This window comes from Schistocerca americana, chromosome 1 (genome assembly GCF_021461395.2).
Source record: "Schistocerca americana isolate TAMUIC-IGC-003095 chromosome 1, iqSchAmer2.1, whole genome shotgun sequence".
Taxonomy (NCBI): domain Eukaryota; kingdom Metazoa; phylum Arthropoda; class Insecta; order Orthoptera; family Acrididae; genus Schistocerca; species Schistocerca americana.
Window position 1 is genome coordinate 258,003,055 of NC_060119.1, and position 25,408 is coordinate 258,028,462.

Below are 25,408 nucleotides of genomic sequence, written 5' to 3' on the forward strand. Positions count from 1 at the left end.
TCGGAAACGCGTGTATAATACAACAAGTATCTGGCGCAGTCATTAGATCGGCTACTGCTGCTACAATGGCAGGTTATCAAGATTTAAGTGAGTTTGAACGCGCTGTTGTAGTCGGCGCACCGGCGATGGGACACAGCATCTACGAGGCAGCGATGAAGTGGGGATTTTCCCGTACGAGCATTTCATGACTGTACCGAGTCTCCGACATCGCTACGGCCTGAAAAAGATCCTGAAAGAACGAGACCAACGACGACTAAAGACAATCGTTCAACGTGACAGAGGTACAAATCTTCCGCAAATTGCTGCGGATTTCTGTGCCGGGCCATGAACAAGTGTCAACGTGCGAACCATTCAACAAAGCATCATCGATATGGGCTTTTGGAGCCGAAGGCACACTCGTGTACCTTTGATGACTGCACAACATAAAGCTTTACGCCTCGCCTCGGCCCGTCAACACCGACGTTGGACTGTTGATGACTGCAAACATGTTGCTTGGCCGGACGAGTCTCGTTTGAAATTCTATCGAGCGGATGGACGTGTACGGGTATGGAGACAACCTCATGAATCCATGGATCCTGCATGTCAGCTGTTCAAGCTGGTGGAGGCTCTGAAATAGTATGAGGCGTGTGAAGTTGGAGTGATATGGGACACCTGATTTGTCTAGATACGACTTTGACAGGTGACACGTACGTAAGCGTCCTGTCTGATCACCTGCATCCATTCATATCCACTGTGCTTTCCAACGAACTTGAGCAATTCCAGCAGGACAATGCGACACCGCCGGACTGGGTGGCCAAGCGGTTCTAGGCGCTACAGTTTGGAACCGCGAGACCGCTACGGTCGCAGGTTCGAATCCTGCCTCGGGTATGGATGTGTGTGATGTCCTTAGGTTAATTAGGTTTAAGTAGTTCTAAGTTCTAGGGGACTGATGACCTCAGACGTTAAGTCCCATAGTGCTCAGAGCCATTTGAACCATTTTGAATGCGACACCCACACGTCCAGAATTGCTACAGAGTGGCTCCAGGAACAGTCTTCTGAGTTTAAACACTTCCACTGGCCACCAAACTCCCTAGACGTGAACATTATTGAGTATATCTGGGATGCCTTGCAACGTGCTGTTCAGAAGAGACCTCGACTCTCTCGTACTCTTACCGATTTATGACAGACCTGTGGGATTCAAGGTGTCAGTTCCCTCCATCACTGCTTCAGATTTTAGTTGAGTCCACGTCATGTCGGGGCACTTCTGCGTGCTCGCGGGGGCACTACACAATATTAGACAGATGTACCAGTTTCTTTCGCTCTTCAGTGTATCTCTTCAATTCAGCCAAGTTTATTGGAGGTATCGAATATAAACTGTTAAGATATCAGTGAATCGACAGTACAAAAATTATGATACATTTGAACGGAATCTGTCTGTACTAGCTGTGTAATGGTACTCAAGAGCTGCAAGAAGATTACCGTTAAACAACACCAAAATTTTCTGAATTTAGAGGCAATGTATATTAGCGACAAAAATTCTGTTCTACACTTCTAAATTTTTACTTCTAAATTTTTGCTCCGTAGAGACGTAAATATTTCTTCCCTGAGGAAAAAGCACGGAATAACGTAAACTTGGACAGCCAGACGGGGATTTGAACCCATCTCCTTCCCAACATGAGTCCATAATTGAGTTCACCACAGCCAGTCACTTGGGTCCCCATGGCTTCCAGTTTCATCCGACCCTTGGATGCGAGTATAATTTTCAGCAAGTCAGCTTTCCTCGATGGTAGTAAATTCAAATACTTCTTTCCGAATTTTTCGACCGTTTACTGATATTCGAAGTGCCTCTAATTTTGGCGCGATCAGATACGCTCTCTCCCACCATTGACTGGTTAGCATTTGGGCAATCCTTTAGTTCTCCACATCATAACGCAGTCCAGAAATCTGCACCATAGACCGTCACAGATTCGACGAAGTCTCTGGCTGAGACCCTCCATTCGGCTCGAAACAAAAGGACCCCTATCAACTCTGTGTACGATATGCAAATTGTAAGCTCTGTTTGCACTCCTTTAGCGAGGCCAGTAGTCTTGACTTCCGCCAGCTGCCTGAAGGAGGCGAAGAAGGCTTAAGAATCGAAGCAACCTGAGTGAACGATGCCAAATGAACCACAAGTCGATGATGATTGCACCGTGAGACGTGGCACACACTTTTCTCAAAGTTAATAAATTTTAGTTTAAAATAAGGAATCAGGTGGAAACATACGTAGAGAGATGTAAAATTTTATTGAAGTCAGATTGGTGAAAACTGCATCATGACCCAAGCTAGGAATCACTAGATATTTGAATTTTACTTGAACTTAATGATCCGAATTCATGGTAGCCGCGGCGAACAAGAGCAGCCATTTACACGCAGGAAGGTGTAGATGACCACAAAAAATGCAAGTGAACATGACAAAAAATCTGTGGTGCCTAGAAGTCGGGAGGGCTGGGGTAAGAATACTAACAGTGACCAAAAGTAAAAATGCAGTTTAGTTTGCAGCGCCGAACAGCCCTCAGCTACAGCATGGTGGAGCAACTCAGTAGAGATGGCGGTTATCGCTGAAACAACCGGTTTTCTATTACGTTGGTTTTTTTTTCAGTCTAGCTTAACCTGAGTGCTAAAATCGCTCAAAATTATTGGTTTTTTTCCTATTACTTCCTGTAACGAACGTAGAAATCAAACAAAGATTGAAACATTTACACTCTTTCAGTTTCAAGATACATAGAATCAAAATATTAAATTAAATAGGCATATGAAAGAAAATGTAGTCCGTCCACGATTAGTTGCTTTCCTCGAAAAGTGATAAGTGGTAGAATACTAAAAAAATCGCCAGTATTCTCCTATTAATTCTAATTTTATGAAATTCTGCTCAAAAATACATATTGTAATTAAGGGATCATACCATTGTTTGGGGCTTGAAAACTGAGAATGTAGAGCTCTGTTTTACGTGTTAATTTGTCCGTTTTCAAGGGCTACAAGCAGATAGGGGCACATTATGTACACACAGACAGCGGATCAGCTATTTCTGCATTTATTCTACACTGTGACTGAACTATTATAAGTTTTTAATTTATTACTGTTACCACAGTTTCCCTCCTTATTATTATTTCGTGGAAATTGCAGACAGATCTTTAATCTTTTAAAGCAAATGAAACATGGTACTTCGTTGCTACTTCCTATCGTAAAAAAATATTTCCCGACTTGGATTGGTGCAATTCTGCAATACAACGGATGTCCGGAACAACAGCGAGAAACTACCGTACAGGCCGGCCGGAGTGGCCGTGCGGTTCTAGGCGCTACAGTTCGGAACCGCGCTACCGCTACGGTCGCAGGTTCGAATCCTGCCTCGGGCATGGATGTGTGTGATGTCCTTAGTTTAGTTAGGTTTAAGTAGTTCTCAGTTCTAGGGGACTGATGACCTCAGAAGTTAAGTCCCATAGTGCTCAGAGCCAAACTACCGTACAGACCAGGGGGGACAAGTTTTGCACGTTACACTCACTTAAACCACGGCATACAGTAACAGGGACATCACTGTCTCAGCAATGTTCGTTTCTCGTTTCTGTCGGCATTGTTTTTAAAGTTGTACTGATGGCTTTTCCCATTTTCATATTCGTATATTTTACAAACAAAAATTACTCCTTTTTTAAATATTGTTTATTTAAAAACGAAAAATTTCAACACTACTGCTATGACTGTCCATATTATGGTTTTTTTACTAGTTTATTAGTAAAAAATAAAAAAAGCATCTGTTATAACCGAGAGCAAATAAATTCCGAAAAATACTTGTTATTCATAACTATAATACCTCTATCTGTTTTAACGGTCGGTTTTTCCCGTCCCTATGGAACAATCCAATGGAAGGCAAAAATGGAAAGGAAAAAATAGTCCTTCATTATATTACTGATTTTCAGAGTTGGCAGGTAGGAGAAATTATGTAATGTATCATAGTCAGAGTGTCTCCATTAGAGCCCTCGATGCGTTAATGTTGTTATAGTGGTTGGTGTGGTGGCGCTACAGCCCAGAAAGGTTACCAGTGGAGGTGGTAAGTCATTCTTCAGGAACAAAGCAGCTGGTATTACAAGATATTGGACGTGCGACGAATGTGAGCTCGACCATTTTGAGTTAGTAACGTCTAACTACACAGAGGTGACTAAGCTTATGGGATATCGATATGCATATACAGATGGTGATAGTTTCGCGTACACAATGTATAAAAGAGCAGTGCATTAGCGGAGTACTCAGGTGACTCATGTGAAAAGGTTTCCGACGTGATTACAGCCGCACGACGGAAATTAATAGACTTGGAACGCAGAATGGTAGTTGGAGTTCGACATATCGGACATTCCCTTTGGGGAAGCGTTAGCGAATTCGAAATTCCAAGATCCACGGTGTCAAGAATGTGCCGAGAATATCAAATTTCAGTTATCACCTCTCACCACGGATGACGCAGTGGTCGACGGCCTTCACTTAACGACCGAAAGCAGCAGCGTTTGCGAAGAGTTGTCAATACTAACAGACAAGCAACATTGCGTGAAAAAACTGCATAAATCAATGTCGGAGGAATCACGAACGTATCTTAGGATAGTGCGCCGAAATTAAGCGTTAATGGGCTGTGGCAGCAGAGGTGAGTGGCTTTGCTAACTGCACGGCATAGCCTGCAGCACCTCTCCTAGGCTCGTGACCGTATCGATTGGAACTGGGCGACTGGAAAACCGTGGGCTGGTCAAATGAGACCCGATATCATCTAGTGAGAGCTAATGGTAGAGTTCGAGTGTCGCGCAGACCCCACGAAGACATGCACCCAATTTGTGAACAAGCACTATGTAAGCTGGCGGTAGCCCCATAATGGTGAGGCCTGTATTTATGTAGAATGGACTGGGTCCTCTGGTCCAAGTGAACCGAACATTAACTGGGAATGATTACGCTCGCCTATTTGGAGAAGATTTGCAGAGATTCGTGGATTTCATGTTCCCAAACAACGACGGTGACAACGCACCATGTCACCAGGTCACAATTGTTCGGGCGACTGATTTCAAGTACATTCTGGATGATTCGGGTGAATGATTTGGCCACCCAAATCGCCCGACATGCGACGTAATCGAGAGGTTAGTTTGTACAAAAAATCCTGCACTGGCAACACTTTCGAAATTTGGACGGCTATAGAGGCAGGATGGCTCAATATTTCTACAGCGGATTTGCAACGACTAGTGCAGTTCATGCCACGTTGAGTCGCTGCACTACACTGGGGAAAAGGACGTGCGACACGATATTAGGAGGAATCCCATGACTTTTGTCCCCTCTGTGTCGTTTTGCAATCGTAAGGAACTTTCTGAGCAAGTGGGCATAATGCAGTTTTCGTAAATATTTTCACGGAAGTTTATAAACCTTCGTAAATTTCATAAGTAATTAATGATAAGCCAATGTGAAATCAAGACTTTGGCACTGTTATGCTAGTAGAGGTACGTCGTGTTTACATTTATCATTTAAGGTCACTTGCTAGTGAATCTGCTTCAAAAATTCGAATTTGTTTTTCGTCTTAATATTTAGAGTTTTGTGAACAAAATGGTAGTCAAATGAATCGATTCGGACATAGGGAACATCTATAAAAACAAACAATATGTCCGCATGTGAAGTACCTTGGAGACAGAGACTCCAAAGGGTTTGCAAATATGTTGGAAAATATGCCTTATGGAAGAACTGTAAAAATTGAAAAGTTTGAATGTGTTGGTCATGTCCAAAAGAGTATGGGCACACGTTTACGTAAGCTAATAAAGCGTATGAAAGAGAAAAAGCTCAGTGATGGCAAACCAATTGGTGATCGATCGGGGTCGTCTTACTAAGGAAGAGGTCGACAAACTGCAGCTCTATCATAGTTTAGCCATAAGAAGGAATCGAGACAATATTGAAGCCATGAAGAAATCAGTATGGGCTACCTTTTTCCATAAAGATTCTACGGATGACCATCCACAGCATGCTCTCTGCGACAGTCGTGCAGATACATGGTGTGGATACAAAAAAGCAATAGCAGATGGTGGGACTTATGCACACCATCACTTCTTGCCATTTGAGGTATTAGAAGCAATTAAGCCCATATACAGGGACCTAAGTGGCACTAAACTATTGTCAAGGTGCTTACATGGAAAGACACAAAATGTTAATGAATGTTTCAACCCTGTGATATGGGAACGCCAGCCTAAAACTGTGTTTGTCGGTTTCAGTACCATGAGATTAGGTGTATTAGATGCAGTTCTTTGCTTTAATGATGGGGCAATTAGCAGATGTGATGTTTTGGAGTTGTTGGGACTAACTCCTGGTTTCATGGTAATTGATTCCTTGAGAGTGACCGAAGGCGAAAAATGGGTTCTTGAGGCAACTAAAGAGGCCACAATAGCAAAGAGGAGCAAGAAAAGGAAGAGAGAAGATGAGCAACACACAAACTAAGAATATTATGCAACTGGAGGGTTTTAAGAACAACAGAGGTGAGTAACAGATGAAATGCAGCTTTAAACTGAATTTTCCAAGAATAAAATCTTCTTACGTTTATTTTATGCAAAAAAAAAAACTATTTGAGCTAGAGGTCTGAAATATTTTGTGATATTTCAGGCTACCATTTGGATAAAAGTAGACTACAGACACCAGCTTACTATCACCAGGAGGAAAACTATGCCCTTATTAATTATAAAAAAATTACCTTAATTTTGATTGTCTAATTTATGTATTTATAGTATAAAAACTATTGACTGAAATCGTTTGATTGTAGTCTACTATTTAGATAACAATGTCATAAATGTGAGCAAAAAGTTTTAAGCATCTAAGAAAAGTAGTTGATAAGTCTATAGACTTCAAATAGGACTGGCAGGAAAAATTTTAAATTACTGACCGACATAAATGTTTATATAACAAAGTTTATATCATAGCTATTCTGATTATTCTTATACCAAAATCTTCATCCTGAAAACACTTTCATTGCCCTAAAATTTCTTTGTAGTCAGAGTTTATATTATGTAGTTAGACCCTCATAAACTTTATGAAAGTTCTTATAGTTTTTCCAGCCGTTCACTAGCAAGTTGCCTTAAACACGCTGCGGCGAGATCTTGTACGAGTCTATAGCTCGGGTCAAGTACTCTTGAAGCGCTTCAGTAGATTATAATCTTTCTTGAACACTTATATGTCGTGTAAGAAGGTCATATACAAAAATTCGAAATAAAACAACAAATGAATACCAGCCTTGCTCTTTTACACACGACTCTGTACAACCAATTATTTTTAAGATCATAAACGCAAGTAATTCAAACTTTGTGCATGTCAGTGATACTATAGTTCCATTAAAATTACTTGTCATTCGATACCTGTCATTTACCGTTAGAGAGTTGCCACATCGGCTGCCGCTCGGTTAAAAGCGGCACGCGAGCACGGCGAGCTACTTCACAAGTGCTGAATGAAGTGCTGTTCACATAATGGGGCGCAATGTTGGAAGCGGCTGCACTTCGGCATGGCGGGAACGGGATAAACTCTACCCACAGCTGATTTTCAGTGACCAGTGCCTGAACTGCGACAGAAGGCACGTCCCGAAGCACCAAATTTACACATGTGTCGTATCCTAACGACAACCTCGTTATATACAATGTATCTGAGAAAACGGCGGCCACCAACCTGCAGCAGAACTATCAATCACGCTCTCTTTGTTCTTGGCAGCTGTTTAAAGCAGACCTCTACGTGCAAACAAAAAACAGAAAGAATTCCGTTTCAGCACTAACAGTAAACTGTAAAATTTCACTTCCATCGGTTTCCCTACTGGCTCTAGAAGCTGACGCGATACCAACTGATTAGCAGTTCTGGTTGGTACTCGCTTACGGGTTTTGGGCGATACAGCCAGATTCCAAACGAGAAAACAATGTTAAGGAGGGAAAATAAGAGGAAGATAGTAACTGAATATGTGACGCCGAATCACGTCCTTTGCGAAAGGATCCAGCAGAATTTGGCTGTTTTTGTGTGAACGTGCGTATTTCGTTACCATCGTATTGTGTGCGTTGCTTTTGAATAGTTATTGTTGTGTCGTTTAGTGTGGGACACAAACAACGAAGAAGAGAAGTTGCAGGATTCCAAAATTATCTGTACGTAACACCTGCAGATTAATAGAACGCTTTGTTTCTAAAAAGGACAGAAACATAACTTCTCGTTATGAGATGGCTTGATGTGCTTCCTGTGCAATTTCTTTTACACACTACTAGTACTACTCGCAGAACGCAGGCTAAGTACCGTCTACCTATCACTCAGTATTGATACTCTCGAAGTCTGCGACCGAACTGGCCCGACCGGCGATGGGCGGCTGGTTAAGTCAGCGTTGATAGGAGGCCCTAAACTCTGTCCTACTGGAGATCCGCTCTTTCCATTGGCGCACGGGTCAGCGCCTTCTTGATGCTGTTTCGTGGCGCTGCGCTGCGCTGCTCTGCATGCAGTCGATGCTTTAGGACTGCACAGTTACCATGATTGATGAAACGCGAAACAAAAGGGCCAGACTCATAATAGGGCACTCAACACATCGAGAAAAAATGCCAGATAAAAAGCCTGACAATTTGTTGTGGCAATTTCGTAATGGCGGACAATTCGCGCATGACGTTGAAAGCTCTGACTGGAGAAAGACAGCTCCATCGCGTCAACTATCAAGTAATTTTAATCAGACTTCAGCTCACTGAACACGAAAATGGTTCAAATGGCTCTGAGCACTATGGGACTTAACATCTGAGGTCATCAGTCCCCTAGAACTTAGAACTACTTAAACCTAACCAACCTAAGGACATGCCCGAGGCAGGATTCGAACCTGCGACCGTAGCAGTCGCGCGGTTCCAGACTGAAGCGCCTAGATCACTGAACACGCTGGCAGAGAAGGAAGAGATGACTTTCACAGAGTAGGCGTGTAGCACCAGGTTTCTTTTCTTCATGTTATAATAGGATAACAAGGCCGCGCTTTGCGCACAGTAGCGCTGATCCCCATCGACTATGAAGCCGGTAGCTTTTCCAGTAATGGCTGTCACTCCAACGCTGCCGCTCATCGCGCGCCGCGCACGCGAGCCCACATTCGTGTCGAGGTAGCTCAGACGTTCGGCAGTTTTTCTAGCGCCAGAATGTCGCATCAACTACCACTTTACATGTCAGTAATTGCTTCGCGTATAGCGGCACTTTGTACTCTCGTGCCCTTGTGGGTGTTTTTCCACGAACTATTTTTGTTCGGAAATCGTAAAAACAACATCGTGACCGGATCGGGAAGAACTACCTTTTTTTTTTTTAGCCGTCGTCTTTAGTCCACTGTCATGACACCGACTTACCTGCAGCTTTACACATAATGAAAGTCCGATTGTTGATTGTGTTAAAGGCTTGAGCGAAGTATACTGACGGAATAAATCGCAACACAAAGAAGCAGTTGTGCGACATAAAAGAAAGTTGGTAGCAGTGTTCATATTTCTACATCTACATCTACATCACATACTCGCAACCCACCTGACGGTGTGTGGCGGAGGGAACCTTGAGTACCTCTCGGTTCTCCCTTCTATTCGAGTCTCGTATTGTTCGTGGAAAGAAGGATTGTCGGTATGCTTCTGTGTGGGCTCTAATCTCTCTGATTTTATCCTCATGGTCTCTTCGCGAGATATACGTAGGAAGGAGCAATATACTGCATGACTCTTCGGTGAAAGTATGTTCTCGACACTTCAACAAAAGCCCGTACCTAGCTACTGAGCGTCTCTCTTGCAGAGTCTTCCACTGGAGTTTATCTGTCATCTCTGTAACGCTTTCGCGATTACTAAATGATCCTGCAACGAAGCGCGCTGCTCTCCGTTGGATCTTCTCTATCTCTTCTATCAACCCTACCTGGTTCGGACTGTCCGCAGCTCGCGGTCGTGCGGTAGCGTTCTCGCTTCCCACGCCCGGGTTCCCGGGTTCGATTCCCGGTGGGGTCAGGGATTTTCTCTGCCTCGTGATGACTGGGTGTTGTGTGATGTCCTTAGGTTAGTTAGGTTTAAGTGGTTCTAAGTTCTAGGGGACTAATGACCATAGATGTTAAGTCCCACAGTGCTGAGAGCCATTTTTTGGTACGGATCCCACACTGCTGAGCAGTATTCAAGCAGTGGGCGAACAAGCGTAATGTAACCTACTTCCTATGTTTTCGGATTGCATTTCCTTAGGTTTCTTCCAATGAATCTCAGTCTGGCATCTGCTTTACTGACGATCAACTTTATATGATCATTCCATTTTAAATCACTCCTAATCCGTACTCCCAGATAATTTATGGAATTAACTGCTTCCAGTTGCTGACCTGCTATTTTGTAGCTAAATGATAAGGGATCTATCTTTCTATGTATTCGCAGCACATTACACTTGTCTACATTGAGATTCAATTGCCATTCCCTGCACCATGCGTCAATTCGCTGCAGATCCTCCTACATTTCAGTATAATTCTCCATTGTTACAACCTCTCGATACACCACAGCATCATCTGCAAAAATCCTCAGTGAACTTCCGATGTCATCCACCAGGTCATTTATGTATATTGTGAATAGCAACGGTCCTATGACACTCCCCTGCGGCACACCTGAAATCACTCTTACTTCGGAAGACATCTCTCCATTGAGAATGACATGCTCCGTTCTGTTATCTAGGAATTCTTCAATCCAATCACACAATTGGTCTGATAGTCCATATGCTCTTACTTTGTTCATTAAACGACTGTGGGGAACTGTATCGAACGCCTTGCGGAAGTCAAGAAACACGGCATCTACCTGTGAACTCGTGTCTATGGCCCTCTGAGTCTCGTGGACGAATAGCGCGAGCTGGGTTTCACACGACCGTCTTTTTCGAAAGCGATGCTGTTTCCTACAGAGCAGATATCTAGTATCCAGAAAAGTCATTATACTCGAACATAATATTTCATGCCAGTCGCATTAGAATGCCACTAGTAGCGCCACTATGAGGCTGCAAAATAGGTTGGCTTTAAACGCCGGCTGTAACGGTCGTGAGCATTCGTTACATTTGAGATTGGACGTGGAGAGCTGACGTTGGTCAAGAACGCCTTTAAGGGACAAAGAGCCATTATCACCACCTCACTATGTTTTAAAGAAGGCGAGTAATACGGCTACAAGAAGCTGGATGTTCCTTCTGCGATACTGCAGAAAGACTCGGCAGGAATGTGCGTCACCACAGATGATTTATGGGAGCGGTGGGCACGAGAATGAGCGCTCGCAAGAGGCCCGAGCTCCAGACAGACACGTGGTATTAACGAGAGGGAAGACCATACTGTTCGGCGAATGAGTCTGATGCATCGTGCTGCATCTGCAGAAGCGTCTACGTCTACGTGTACGTCTACGTGTACGTCTACGTCTACGGGATTACTCTGGTATTCACAATAAAGTGCCTGGCAGAGGGTTCAATCAACCACCTTCAAGCTGTATCTCTACCGTTCCACTCTCGAACGGCACGCGGGAAAAACGACCACTTAAATGTTTCTGTGCGAGCCCTCATTTCTCTTATTTTATCATGATGATCATTTCTCCCTATGTAGGTGGGTGCCAACGGAATGTTTTCGCAATCGGAGGAGAAAACTGGTGGTTGAAATTTCATGAGAAGATCGCGTCGCAACGAAAAACGCCTTTGTTTTAATGACTGCCATTCCAATTCACGTATCATGTCTGTGACATTATCTCCCCTATTTCGCGATAATCCAAAAAGAGCTGCCCTTCTTTGTACTTACTCGATGTCAAACGTCAGTCCCACCTGATGCGGATCCCACACCGCACAGCAATACTACAGAATAGGGCGGACAAGCGTGGTGTAAGCAGTCTCTTTAGTACACCTGTTGCACCTTCTAAGATTTCTGCCAATGAATCGCAGTCTTTGGTTTGCTCTACCCACAATATTATCTATATGATCGTTCCAATTTAAGTTATTTGTAATTGTAATCCCTAAGTACTTAGTTAAATTTACAGCCTTCAGGTTTGTGTGACTTATCGCGTAATCGAAATTTAGCTGATTTCTTTTAGTACTCATGTGAATAACGTCACACTTTTCCTTATTCAGGGTCAAATGGCTCTGAGCACTATGGGACTCAACTTCTGATGTCATCAGTCCCCTAGAACTTAGAACTACTTAAACCTAACTAACCTAAGGAGATCACACACATCCATGCCCGAGGCGGGATTCGAACCTGCGCCGTAGCGGTCACGCGGTTCCAGACTGTAGCGCCTAGAACCGCTCGGCCACTCGGCCGGCTATTCAGGGTCAATTGCCACATTTCGCACCATACAGATATCTTATCTAAATCATTTTGTAAGTCGTTTTGATCATCTGATGACTTTACAAGACGGTAAATGACAGCATCATCTGCAAACAATCTAAGACGGCTACTCAGATTGTCTCCTATGTCGTTAACATAGATTACGAACAATAGAGGGTCTATAACACTTCGCCGGCCGGTGTGGCCAAGTGGTTCTAGGCACTTCAGTCTGGAACCGCGCGACCGCTACGGTCGCAGGTTCGAATCCTGCCTCGGGCACGGATGTGTGTGATGTCCTTAGGTTAGTTAGGTTTAAGTAGTTCTAAGTTCTAGGAGACTGATGACTCAGATCTTAAGTCCCATAGTGCTCAGAGCCATTTGAACCATACAACACTTCCTTGAGGAAAGCAGGATATTACTTCTGTTTTACTCGATTACTTTCCGTCTATTACTACGAACTCTGACCTTTCTGACAGGAAATCACGAATCCAGTAGCACAACTGAGGCATGATTCGGCACCACAGTGGCACAACGTATTGTTACATATCGGTTACTTCAAAGACAGCTCCGAGCCAGACGCACTGTATTGTGCATTGCACTGACCCAAAACAACCGTCATTTACGACAAGTGGTGTCGAGCGAAAGTTCATTGGAGCGCAAGATGAAGGTCAGTTGTGTTTTCTGACGAAAGCTGGTCCTGTCTCGGCGCCAGTGATGGCCATGTGTTGGTTAGAAGTAGGCCAGTTGAGGGTCTCCAACCAACCTGTTCGCGTGATAAACACACTGGACTACATCTATAGTTGTCGTCTGGGGGCGATTTCGTATGGCAGCAGGAGCACTCTCGTGGTTATACGAAGTAACATTACAGCTCACTTGTACGTCTATTTGATGATTCGACGTGTTGTGCTGCCGTTCATGGACAACTTTCCAAGCGGTGTTTTCCAACAGGATAACGCTCAACTACATACCGCTCTTATAACCAAACATGCTCTACAGAGTGTCAACGTGTTGTATTGGTCTGGTCGATCACCAGGCCTGTCTGCAATCGAGCACATATGTTACGTCCTCGGACGACAGATCCGCCATTAACCGTCCCTGTATTGTATTGACCTATCAACTGTAACAGGCATGGAACTCTGTCCAACAAACTGACATCTGGCACCTGTACAACACAATGGATCCACGTTTTCATGCTTGCATTCAGCATTCCGGTGGTTAAACGGTTATTAATGTACCAGCATTTCACATTTTTAATGCGTTATCTCGCGGTTACATTAATCTGTGAACTTGCAATGTTGATCACTTAAATATGTTACCTAAACAAACGTATTCCTGAAATTTTCTTACTCTGTATTAATTACTTTTTGGTACTGCAGTTTTTTCCGTCAGTATGTTAGACACACCATATTACTTTTTCCAAAACTTGGCTGCTTTCAATGCATTTTCTGCTCTTTGGTGAAGTTATCTTCCATGTAGGAGACTGGACACAGTCGGCGTTGAAACATATGACGAATTTATTGACAAGCCAGAAATATGCTGCAATTATTAGCAACAGTTGGAAAATATCGTAATCTTCAAAGAAGATTTTTATGCGTCTCCTTGCTTTAGTAGGTTAATGTCTGGCCACCTATCTTCAGATCGTGTAAGTATGAAGAAAATCAAGCAAGATATTCACCACAACCATGAAAATCGCATTAACTGAAATGTTCAAGGAGTTGCTTGGTATTCATGTCCCTGAGACCAACGCGATTACTAACACACACCAAATCTATCAAGCCCTAATAGCTCTAGCTTCTGCTGTCCATGGGGTAATAGCCAACGTCACATAAATGTTACACCACGCCATTATTGAAAGGTGCAGACCCAAGAACTCGAGGGTAAAATGACTCTGGAAGCAATGGCAGCATACCAGGCATCCACTTTAAAGATAGAACATTAACATTTTCCAGATAAAAATTCAGAAAAACGTATATACACAGAGGAAAGCATAGTGGGATCACTGGCAGAGAGGTGAGTGGAATCTCATTCGTCACTTCAGCAAGGAGCAACGTCACACACTTTACGAGAATCTGACAACCCAGTAAACTCCACTGAGGAGAAGACGGAAATAATGGGCAGACCATTAGCAGCCTGCTCCATGCGGAACACGGACTGTGAGATGACAGACATGCGTGGCTAAAGTGCGTAGGTATTACGCAGTTCCTAACCTAGGCTACTCATGGAATCACCCTCGGGCGTATGATACACTGTCTGCCAAAAGAGTGAAGCACCCACATGACATGGTCAGATGTCAATGTAACTTCTTACACGTACACACCATCGGCGGGGGCGTAAATAGTTGGAGCTGCAATTCTCTGTCACTGTTGTGGATTAGTATTGTTCGTGTTTAGTGTTGTTACCAGGCCTTCTAGGCTACGTAAGGGGCTTGAACATTGTCAGATGTTGAGTGATCAGTGTGAAGGACACAGAGATGCTGCGTACCCATCGAGACAGTGTTATCACCATCCGACAAAGTTTGACAGGTGTTACAATTTGCGTTTCAATTTGGCCGTCTCTTCGAATCGCGTAATATTCAGATTTTGGGGCATTGAGATGTGACCGTTCCCCGATGTTACACTGTATGGGAACGTGAGAGCAGCATACTAAACGTCAAGGTTCCAGTCGACCATGTCTGTACGCGACTTGGGAGGATCGTCTTATTTTTCACCAAGCACATGGTAACTCCTTCACATCTGAACCTGCGATCTGATAACAGGTAATAGACTCTCTGCTACAACATTCTGTGTCATCTCGCATTGTTGATTGGAGACTATCAGCAGGAGGACTAGGGAATTTCCGCCTCACGTGTAGGCGCGCGGGGTAGCCGAGCGGTCTGAGCGCCTTGTCACGGTTCGCACGGCTCCCCCCGTCGGAGGTTCGAGTCCTCTCTTGGGCATGGTTGTGTGTGTTGTCCTTAGCATAAGTTAGTGTAAGCGAGATTAAGTAGTCTGTAAGCTTAGGGACCGATGAACTCAGCAGTTTGGTCCCATAAGACCTTACCACAAATTTCCAAAATTAACACCACAACAAAATAGACTACGTGATTACGTAGGCTTTCCCGGCGTAATAAGTCTTCAAAGTCTCTTCGGGTTTGGTGCCGGATCTTAAAATCAACTTGACTCGATATTTCGGCGATCCAACTGGTCGCCATCTTCACGAAAATGCTGCTTCTGCTGATGAGTCCCGCTGAGAACTGGCGCCAGGCTGCAAATCGACGTCCTATATAGGCCTCCGTTCAGTACACGGCGCATGCGCCGCCCATCACGGTTGCTGCCCTCCAAGACAAGGAGGTGGCGCCACCCTTAGTGGAACACTGCTAGCAACGATATATCGCACTCAGGGCCGCACCGAAGAATGTTCAATTTTGATGCGAGACAATACAAGATTCCACGTCTTGCTAAGAGGAAACCCATTGTCTCTGTTGATTAAATTATCCGGCAACCTAATTTCAAATGCCTCTTTATAGATACTGTTCCAAAAACCGAAAATGTTGGCAACTACCACAGTTTCATCAAATTTCATGCTGTGTCCCTCATTTAAGCAGTGTCCTCCTACTGCCGATTTTTCCGGCTGTTGTAGCCTCGTATGACGGCAATGTTCCACACACTTGTCATTCAATGTGCGAATCGAACGGCCAATGTAAGCTTTCCCACGTTGACATGGAATTTTGTACACACCGGGTTTCCTAAGCCCCAAATCATCTTTCACAGAGCCGAGTAGTGCCCTAACCTTAGAAGGTGGACGGGACACAGTCTTAATATTAAAATTCCTTAAAATTCGTCCAATCTTAAACGATAAGCCTCCAGCATAAGGAAGAAAGGCCACCGATCTATGTTCCTCTTCATGCACCTCGAGAGATGGTCCAAACTCAATAGCCCGACGAATCTGCTTCTCGGAGTATCCATTTTCCTTACAAACAGCCATCAAATGCGCAAGTTCTTGAGTTAAGCTGTCCGCGTCGGAAATGGCATATGCTCTCCATACCAAAGTCCTAAGGACGCCACTGCGTTGTTGTGGTGGATGACAACTCTTACGATGCTGATACCAATCTGTGTGCGTCGGCTTTCGGTGAACACTGTGTCCCAAAGTACCATCTGTTTTTTATAAACCATAACGTCTAAAAATGGAAGCATCCCATCATTTTCAACCTCCATAGTAAATTTGATGCGGGGATGAAGACAGTTGAATTGGTTCAAAAATCTATTAAGAGCATCACGTCCGTGTGGCCAGACGAAAAGGTACATGTAACTTCCACATATCTCCAGAAGCACTTTGGTTGCAAAGCTGATGTCCTCGGCGCCATATCCTCGAAGTCCTCGATAAATAAATTGGCGACTATGGGTGATAAAGGACTACCCATAGCCATTCCGTCATTCTCTTCAGAAATGTTACCATTAAATAAAAAATATATTAGCACATGAGGACAATGACGACAAAGCTTCACCAGCTCTTCATCCAGTTTTTCACTGATCAAACTAAGGGAGTCTTCCAGAGCAACTCGTGTAAAAAGGGATACCACATCAAAACTCACTAACAGATTTGAAGGACTCAGCTTCAAAAATCTCAATCGTCGAATAAAATCCACCGAACTGGAGATATGATGTCCACACTTGCCAACAAAAGGACTGAGAACAGATGATACTTTGCCAGGTTATAAGTGGGTGCATCCAAATTACTAACAATAGGGCGTAGAGGAACCCCTTCCTTATGCAACTTAGGCAGACCATACAACCTAGCCGGAACGGCAGCACCAGGATGAAGTTTGTTACGTAAATCTTCCGACACGAACTCTTTTTTTAACAGTGAAAGTGTCTTGCGCTTGATCCTTTCTGTGGGGTCACTAGATAGTCTTCTGTACGCCGGGTCGTTGAGTAGTAAATCCATTTTTATGACATAATCATCCCGAGTCATTACAACCGTGGCGTTTCCCATGTTAGCTGGTAAAAATACTACTTCATCATCATTCCTAAGGGAACGAATGGCTGCTCTCTCTGCGGAAGAGATGTTATCCCGCGGTCGTCGATCCCAATGTAATGTGTGCGACACTTCTTGCCTTATTTCCTCTGCTTGATCCTCGGGTAGGCTGTTTACTGCTTGTTCTACAGAGCATATGAACTCTGTGACAGGAAATCTCTTGGGAGCGGGCGAAAAATTTAAACTTTTCTCCAACACCGCCACTGTGGGCCCCTCCAACGCTTTGTTAGAAAGATTAATCACAGTCCGCCGACGTTTATCCGCTTCTGATGCTGTAGAACGAGAAAGAAGCCGTTCAAATTTCGTAGATTGTCTGGTAACGGCGCTCAATATGATAGCGCCCATAGGAGCTGTGAGGACGGGGCGTGATTCGTGCTTGAGTAGTTCAGTTGGTAGAGCACTTGCCCGCGAAAGGCAAAAGTCCCGAGTTCGAGTCTCAACCCGGAACACAGTTTTAATCTGCCAGGAAGTTTCACAGTAGATGAAGCTTGACTCACTGAGACCAGTAACGCTTAGTTAACGTAACCTCGAGGGTGGTAATAAATGTCGGTGGTTACCTGCCCGGAGCGTATGCGAGCGGCGAGCGTGGTCGCGGGCAGCAGCAGCAGCGGGTCCTGTGGGGGCGGGAGGCGTCGACGCGGAGTCATGAGCGCCAGCGCATGCGACCACGCCCAGACGACGGCGCGCACCGCCCATTGGACGCCCAGCACCGCCCAGAAGAGGCAGCGCAGCGCCGCGGTTCGCAGCATCCTGGCGCCTAGTTGCCTGCAGAAAGGAAGAAGATCAGGCGAATGCGTTCTCTGGATTGTATTGGATTGTTTTGGGGGAGGAGACCAGACAGCGAGGTCATTGGTCTCATCGGATTAGGGATGGACGGGGAAGGAATCAGCCGTGCCCTTTCAAGGGAACCATCCTGGAATTTGCCTGGAGCGATTTTGGGAAATCACGGAAAATCTAAATCAGGATTTTCGGACGCGGCATTGAACCGTCGTCCTCCCGAATGCGAGTACAGTGTGTTATCCACTGCGTCACCTCGCTCGGTGCGTTCTCTGTTGGCCGTTTAAGTGGGCGGTTCGTGTAGGCACTATTGTCTGTGCGAAGGTTCTGCGGATTAGTCCTCGCTTTCGTATAAACTTCCAAACACCAAAACAAAAAATGTTTACATGTTTGAACTGAATCTGTCCCGCCTGCACAATCGAATGCTGGCTTTCCAGCGTCAGTCGCTTTACACAATTGGCGGAGAGACCGATTATTTTACACACTGAAGAGTAACAGTCTGAACTTGCCCAGTAGTCGTAATAACGAAACTGCATTGTGGTCTTACGTATGTCAATGAATTATTCACGAGAAGGAGGAGGAGCTGGAGGGAGATACGTACTGTACAGAAAAAAAATTTCCAAATCTTATCCATACCAATTAATGCATCTGAAACTGTTTTGCCAAGATCACGTGCGTTGTGAAAAAGGGGGCAAAAGATCACTGGTAGTGGCAACAAAATCATCACGTTTTTGAAATTTTGAAATCCACTTACAAAATTTTCTATTTCCACTCTTCATTTGTCTCATAATAATTTTATAATGATACTGAAAAGTAGAGTAGTCACAAACGTGTCCCTGTTCTTACAGACAAACGTCGCTAGCAATATCCAGATGGTCGTAGTCCATTAATGTTTCATAAAACAGTTATGCATATGATATAAGTCAATGTCACTATATTTTTAATCTCTGTCTGTCGATGAGCTTAAGCCAGCTGTAAGTACCGGGTGATCAAAAAGTCAGCATAAATTTGAAAACTGATTAAATCAAGGAATAATATAGATAGAGAGGTACAAATTGACACACATACTTGGAATCACATGGCGTTTTATTAGAATCAAAAAAAGTTAAGAAAATGTCCGACAGAATAGCAATAATTAGCATAACAAAGTAAGACAAAGCAAAGATGATGTTCTTTATAAGAATGACCAATATGTCCACCATCATTCCTCAACAATAGCTGTAGTCGAGGAATAAAGTTGTGAACAGCACTGTAAAGCATGTCCGGAGTTATGGTGAGGCATTGGCGTCGGATGTTGTCTTTCAGCATCCCCAGAGATGTCGGTCGATCACGATACACTTGCAACTTCAGGTAACCCCAAAGCCAATAATCGCACGGACTGAGGTCTGGGGACCTGGGAGGCCAAGCATGACGAAAGTGGCGGCTGAGCACACGATCATCACCAAACGACGCGCGCAAGAGATCTTTCACGCGTCTAGCAATATGGGGTGGAGCGCCATCCTGCATAAACATCGTACGTTCCAGCAGGTGTTTATCAGCCAGGCTGGGGATGATGCGATTCGGTAACATATCGGCGTACCTCTCACCCGTCGCGGTAGCACTTACAAAAACAGAATCACGCATTTCCTCGAAGAAAAAAGGCCCGATAACGGTAGATGCGGTAAATCCAACCCATACCGTGACTTTCTCGTCGTGCAATGGAGTTTCCACGACAGTTCTAGGATTTTCGGTAGCCCAAACTCTGCAGTTGTGGGCGTTGACAGACCCTGGGAGCGTGAAATGAGCTTCATCGGTCCACAACACGTTACCCAACCAATCGTCATCTTCCGCCATCTTTTGAAACGCCCACACCGCAAATGCCCTCGGCTTCACTAAATAGTCAGGTAACAGTTCATGATGCCGATGCATTTTGTACGGATAGCATCGGAGGGTACGCCTAAGTGCCAACCAAACAGGTGTGCGTGGAATGCCGGTGCGACGTGCGACTGCACGAGCGCTGACTTCCCCGTGCATACACGAACCCGCTAGTCTCCATTTCTTCCTGACTGTCTCAGCAGCATTACGCCTTGTGCTCGGTCGACCACTACGGGGCCTATCGTCTAAACAACCCGTGGCTTCGAACTTCGAAATCATTCTCGCCACAGCTGGATTTGTCAACGGACCTTTACCCGTTCGAATCCCCTTCCTATGGCGATAGGATCGTAACGTTGAACTAGCACATTCCCTATTATGATAATACAGCTTTACTAAAAGCGCCCTTTCAGGTAACGTCAACATGCTGCGACTGCTGGCGCATCTGATTCTCTCTCTCATTACAGCTCCTTTTATACACGATTGTCATGCGCAGTCACAGACATTTTGCTGTGCAGCGCCATCTGTCGTACATTTTGTGAACTTTGTTTTTTTTTTTTTTTTTTTTGTTCTTATAAAACCCCATGTCATTCCAAGCATGTGTGTCAATTTTTACCTCTCTACCTACATTATTCCGTGGTTTATTAAGTTTTCAAATTTGTACTGACTTTTTGATCACCCGGTACATTGTGACACGTTAAAATAAAACACACATAGCATGAAACTTTTTAATATGAGGGTGGTTTGAAAACTTCTCGGAACGGAATAGAAAAAAAAATACTTCATCACTTAAACTTTTTTTGTCAATTTAGTCTCTTTGTATATTAATGCATTTGGTACAACGATGTTCCAGTGCCTTGATCCCATCTCGAAAATGAGTTTCCTCCACGCCTGCAAAATAGTTAACTCCGGCTCTCAATTCTTCGTTCGAAGTGAATATTCGTCCAGCAAGAAAAATTTTCAGTTTTGGGAAGAGATGGAAGTGTGACGGAGCCATATCAGGTGAATAAGGCGGGTGTGGCAACAATTAATACCTCAGTGCGTGTAATTTTGCCATGTCGACTTTACATGTGTACGAGCGCGCATTGTCTTCATGCAAGATGATTTTCTTCCTTGCTAAACCTGGCCTTTTTGCGCGGATCTTTCGTTGCAATTTGTCTAGGAGGTTAGCACAGTAGCCATTCTCCAGTAATTGTTTGACCAGTGGGGAGATAATCTACAAACAAAATCCCCTTCGCATCCCAGAACACTGATGCCATGACCTTTCCCGCAGAAGGAATTGTCTTTGTTTTCTTTGGCAGAGAATCAGCATATTTCCACTGCTACCGAGCGAGGTGGCGCAGTGGTTAGCACACTGGACTCGCATTCAGGAGGACGACGGTTCGACCCCGCGTCTGGCCATCCTGATTTAGGTTTTCCGTGATTTCCCTAAATCGCTTCGGGCAAATGCCGGAATGGTTCCTTTGAAATGGCACGGCCGATTTCCTTCCCAATCCTTCCCTAACCCGAGCTTGGGCTCCGTCTCTAATGACCTCATTGTCGACGGGACGTTAAACACTAACCACCTACCCTACCATTTCCACTGCTCTGACTGTTGTTTTGTCTTCTCTGGGGTATAGTAGTGCACGCAATTTTCATCTCTGGTCACAAACCGAAGAAAAAAAATCTTGTTCGTCTCTTCTAAAACGGGCCAAACATTGGTCCGATTTGCCCATTCTCATGCGTTTTTTATCCAACGTCAAGAGTTGCGGCACCCATCTTGCAGATAATTTTTTCATTTCTAATTCTTCAGTTAAAATGTGGTATATCCTTTCAGATGACATCTGACAAGCGTGAGCAATTTCACGCACTTTCAATCGGCGATCCTCCATGACCATTTCGTGCACTTTTGCAATGATTTCTGGTGTAGTGATACATCTTGGCGGACTACTGCGTGGATCATCATCTAAGCTCTCCCGACCAAACTTAAACTCATTTGTCCACTTGGCAACAGTTGAATATGAAGGAGCAGTCTCCTTGTGTATTCCGGAAATCGGTATGGATGTCCTTTGTTTTCATACCTTTCTTTATGAAGTACTTAATCAATGCTCGAATTTCGATTTTTTCCATCTTCGCAAATCACTACGCGGGAACAACAACAGAGTCACGTCACCGCCACACCTCCCTTCCAAGAGCACAGACGTGGCACCTGTTTACAGGCAACAGTCTAATGAATATCACGTGAACAGGTCGTTGCGCTAGCGCTGACCTTTCGTGATGATTCCGAGAACTTTTCAAACCATCCTCGTACTATAGAAATATTGAAACGAGACCATGTCACTGCCTTAATAAATAACAAACTCCATTACTGACGAGACGGGTAAAATATGGATATAACGTGGCAGTGATTTTTAATATGGCGTGTATTTCGATGCATCCAAAATTAAGTTAGCTTTAAAATGAAAGAGTGGGCTATTTGGTAATTTAATTGTCTTTATAGATCAGAACACACGTGATGAGTACCACTGCGATGGTTGTCTCAGTCTACTATTTTGAAATGAAAGATATGTCCCTATTGAGGGAGAGGAAATTTGTTACGTAAACACGTATGCTCTAGAGACTACCTCGTTTAGATTCGCGGCGTTGGATCCCCAACATAAAAGCAATTACTATCACATAAGAGGAATGCAGCCTGGATAAACTCCGGTTTCCAAGAGAAATACGACGGACTTAGAAAATTTCAAGGACTGTTGCGGTGATATGATAATATCACGCTAAATCAATGGTTCTGCTTACACTATCTATACACGGCGAAGTCACAAGGACATGTTTCTTTGCAAAATAAAGACTGAAAACTCAGCTACAATTCATTTAAACGTGACTGACACAACGATATGACTAACGTCGAGAAGATATTCATTTGAGATTAAATTAAATTCTCATTTATTCCTTTGCATAAAAGTCATGAAGTGAAACAATTAGTGAAATTCAGTGAACATGAAGATTTACGAAATTATAAAGAATGTAGCAACCAGTCGCGGAAAGATAATTTATTTATCTTGTTGCAAATCGATTTCGACGTTTTAAATGATAGAAATCTGCCGAGGACAGTACTTCTACTTATGGCATGTATCGGTTAGAAAAATGCACCGGTGATGACTGATATCAGTCAAAATCGATCTGCAACAAGATAAATAAATTATCTTATCGCGACTGGTTGCTACATTCTTTATAATTTTATATTCCACGGTCGCTGCACAGAAAGGGAACCTTATGGAGCCCAACATTCAAATGAAGATTTACTCCACAATAAAAGCATTTATAATAAATATGTTCTATTGATAACGTTGGCGTGCTGTGTTCGATAATAAACGACCGACCGAGCGAGGTGGCGCAGTGGTTAAACACTGGACTCGCATTCGGGAGGACGACGGTTCAATTCCGCGTCCGGCCATCCTGATTTAGGTTTTTCGTGATTTCCCTAAATCATTCCAGGCAAATGCCGGGATGGTTCCTTTGAAAGGGCACGGCCGACTTCCTTCCCCGTCCTTCCCTAATCCGATGAGACCGATGACCTCGCTGTCTGGTCTGCTTCCCCAAAACAACCAACCAACCAGTCCCCTCCCGCTTCCCTACACGTTCGTCTGTCTGAAAGAATTCATGATCACACAAACGCCCAAAAAGGACTTGAAATGCTGTCTAGTGTGGTTGACGTCTGTGGGGATACTTGTTTGGGTATAGTCGTGCTGCCACACACAAACACCATCTCCGCTTGTTCACTACACGAATGCAGGACCATTCTGCTGGTTACAGTACGCTTCGTCAATCACACAGCCTGCAATATACAAGGGACACACGGCACTTGGTCAGAGGAACTTTCATTCGTCAGCCGCATCTACTGTGGCAACGATGCATTTTCAGACACATATTCATAGGAACTCTTTTTCTCCGTTTCCAGTCACGAATCCATCCCTGCTGTTTGTCGATTTTATTAATTTTCACCCTGTACATCAACGATCTGTCACTGAGCGTGGCAGATGGCACAATAGTTGGTCTCCTTGCAGACGATATAAGTGTTACTGGAAATACGTGAACGTAATATAAATTATGTCGCCAACAGCGTAGTCAGTAACATCAGCAAGAGGCTTTCAAGAGTGCTCAAGTGAAAAAAAAACACAGGACATAGGGTGCCTGACACGGAACTCTTGTTAAAGATAAATTGTCCTGTCCGAAGATGATCAAACAATCAATGAAGTTGCCACTTTAAAATATCGGGTGATCAAAAAGTCGGTATAAATTTGAAAACTTGATAAACCACGGAATTATGTAGACAGAGAAGTAAAAATTGACACACGTGCTTGGAATGACATAGGGTTTTATTAGAACGAAAAAAACACCTCATAGTGCTAGACGCGTGAAATATCTCTTACGCGCGTCGTTTGGTGATGATCGTGTGCTAAGCCGCCACTTTCGTCATGCTTGGCCTCCCAGGTCCCCAGACCTCAGTCCGTGCGATTGTTGGCTTTGGGGTTACCTGAAGTCGCAAGTGTGTCGTGATCGACCAACATCTCTAGGGATGCTGAAAGACAACGTCCGACGCCAATGCCTCACCATAACTCCGGACATGCTTCACAGTGCTATTAACAACATTATTCCTCGACTACAGCTATTGTTGAGGAATGATGGTGGACATATTGAGCATTTCCTGTAAAGAACAGCATCTTTGCTTTGTCTTACTTCGTTATGCTAATTATTGCTATTCTGATCAGATTAAGCGCCATCTGTCGTACATTTTTTGAACGTTTGTATTTTTTTGGATCTAATAAAACCCCATGTCATTCCAAGCATGTGTCTCAATTTGTACCTCTCTACCTACATTATACGTTGATTTATTCAATTTTCAAATTTATACTGACTTTTTGATCACCCGGTACTTAGGACAGGTTAGGTGGAAGGCTTTCTTGAAAGGATTACGTTCAAGGTCTTGTGCATAAAATTAGTATAAGAACGGTTTTCCATGGCACTGATATTGAAACATTAAGGTTTCCAGAATGAGATTTTCACTCTGCAGCGGATTGTGCGCTGATATGAAACTTCCTGGCAGATTAAAACTGTGTGCCGGACCGAGACTCGGGACCTTTGCCTTTCGCGGGCAAGTGCTCCATCATATGAGCTACCCAAGCTCACAGCTTTACTTCTGCCAGTATCTTATCTCCTACCTTCCAAACTTCACAGAAGCTCTCCTGCGAACCTTGCAGAACTAGCACTCCTGGAAGAAAGGATATTGCGGAGACATGGCTTAGCCACAGCGTGGGAGATGTTTCCAGAATGAGATTTTGAATCTGCAGCGGAGTGTGCGCTGATATGAAACTTCCTGGAAGATTAAAACTGTGTGCCGGACCGAGACTCGAACTAGGGACCTTTGGCTTTCGCGGGCAAGTGCTCTACCACTTGTGAGGACGGGGTGTGAGTCGTGCTTGGGCAGCTCAGATGGTAGAGCACTTA

General features: G+C 44.1%; 1 protein-coding gene across 2 annotated transcripts in view; it reads right to left on the reverse strand.

Annotated features, from left to right (window-relative positions):
* Positions 1–25,408, reverse strand: part of LOC124621854 (fatty-acid amide hydrolase 2-A-like) — a 170,292-nt gene that overhangs the window by 88,944 nt on the left and 55,940 nt on the right. For both annotated transcript variants that reach the window (XM_047147316.1, XM_047147308.1), the window contains exon 2: positions 17,854–18,061. In XM_047147316.1, the coding sequence (XP_047003272.1) occupies positions 17,854–18,045 (192 nt within the window). In that variant the 5' untranslated portion in view covers positions 18,046–18,061. The remainder of the gene's footprint in view (positions 1–17,853; positions 18,062–25,408) is intronic.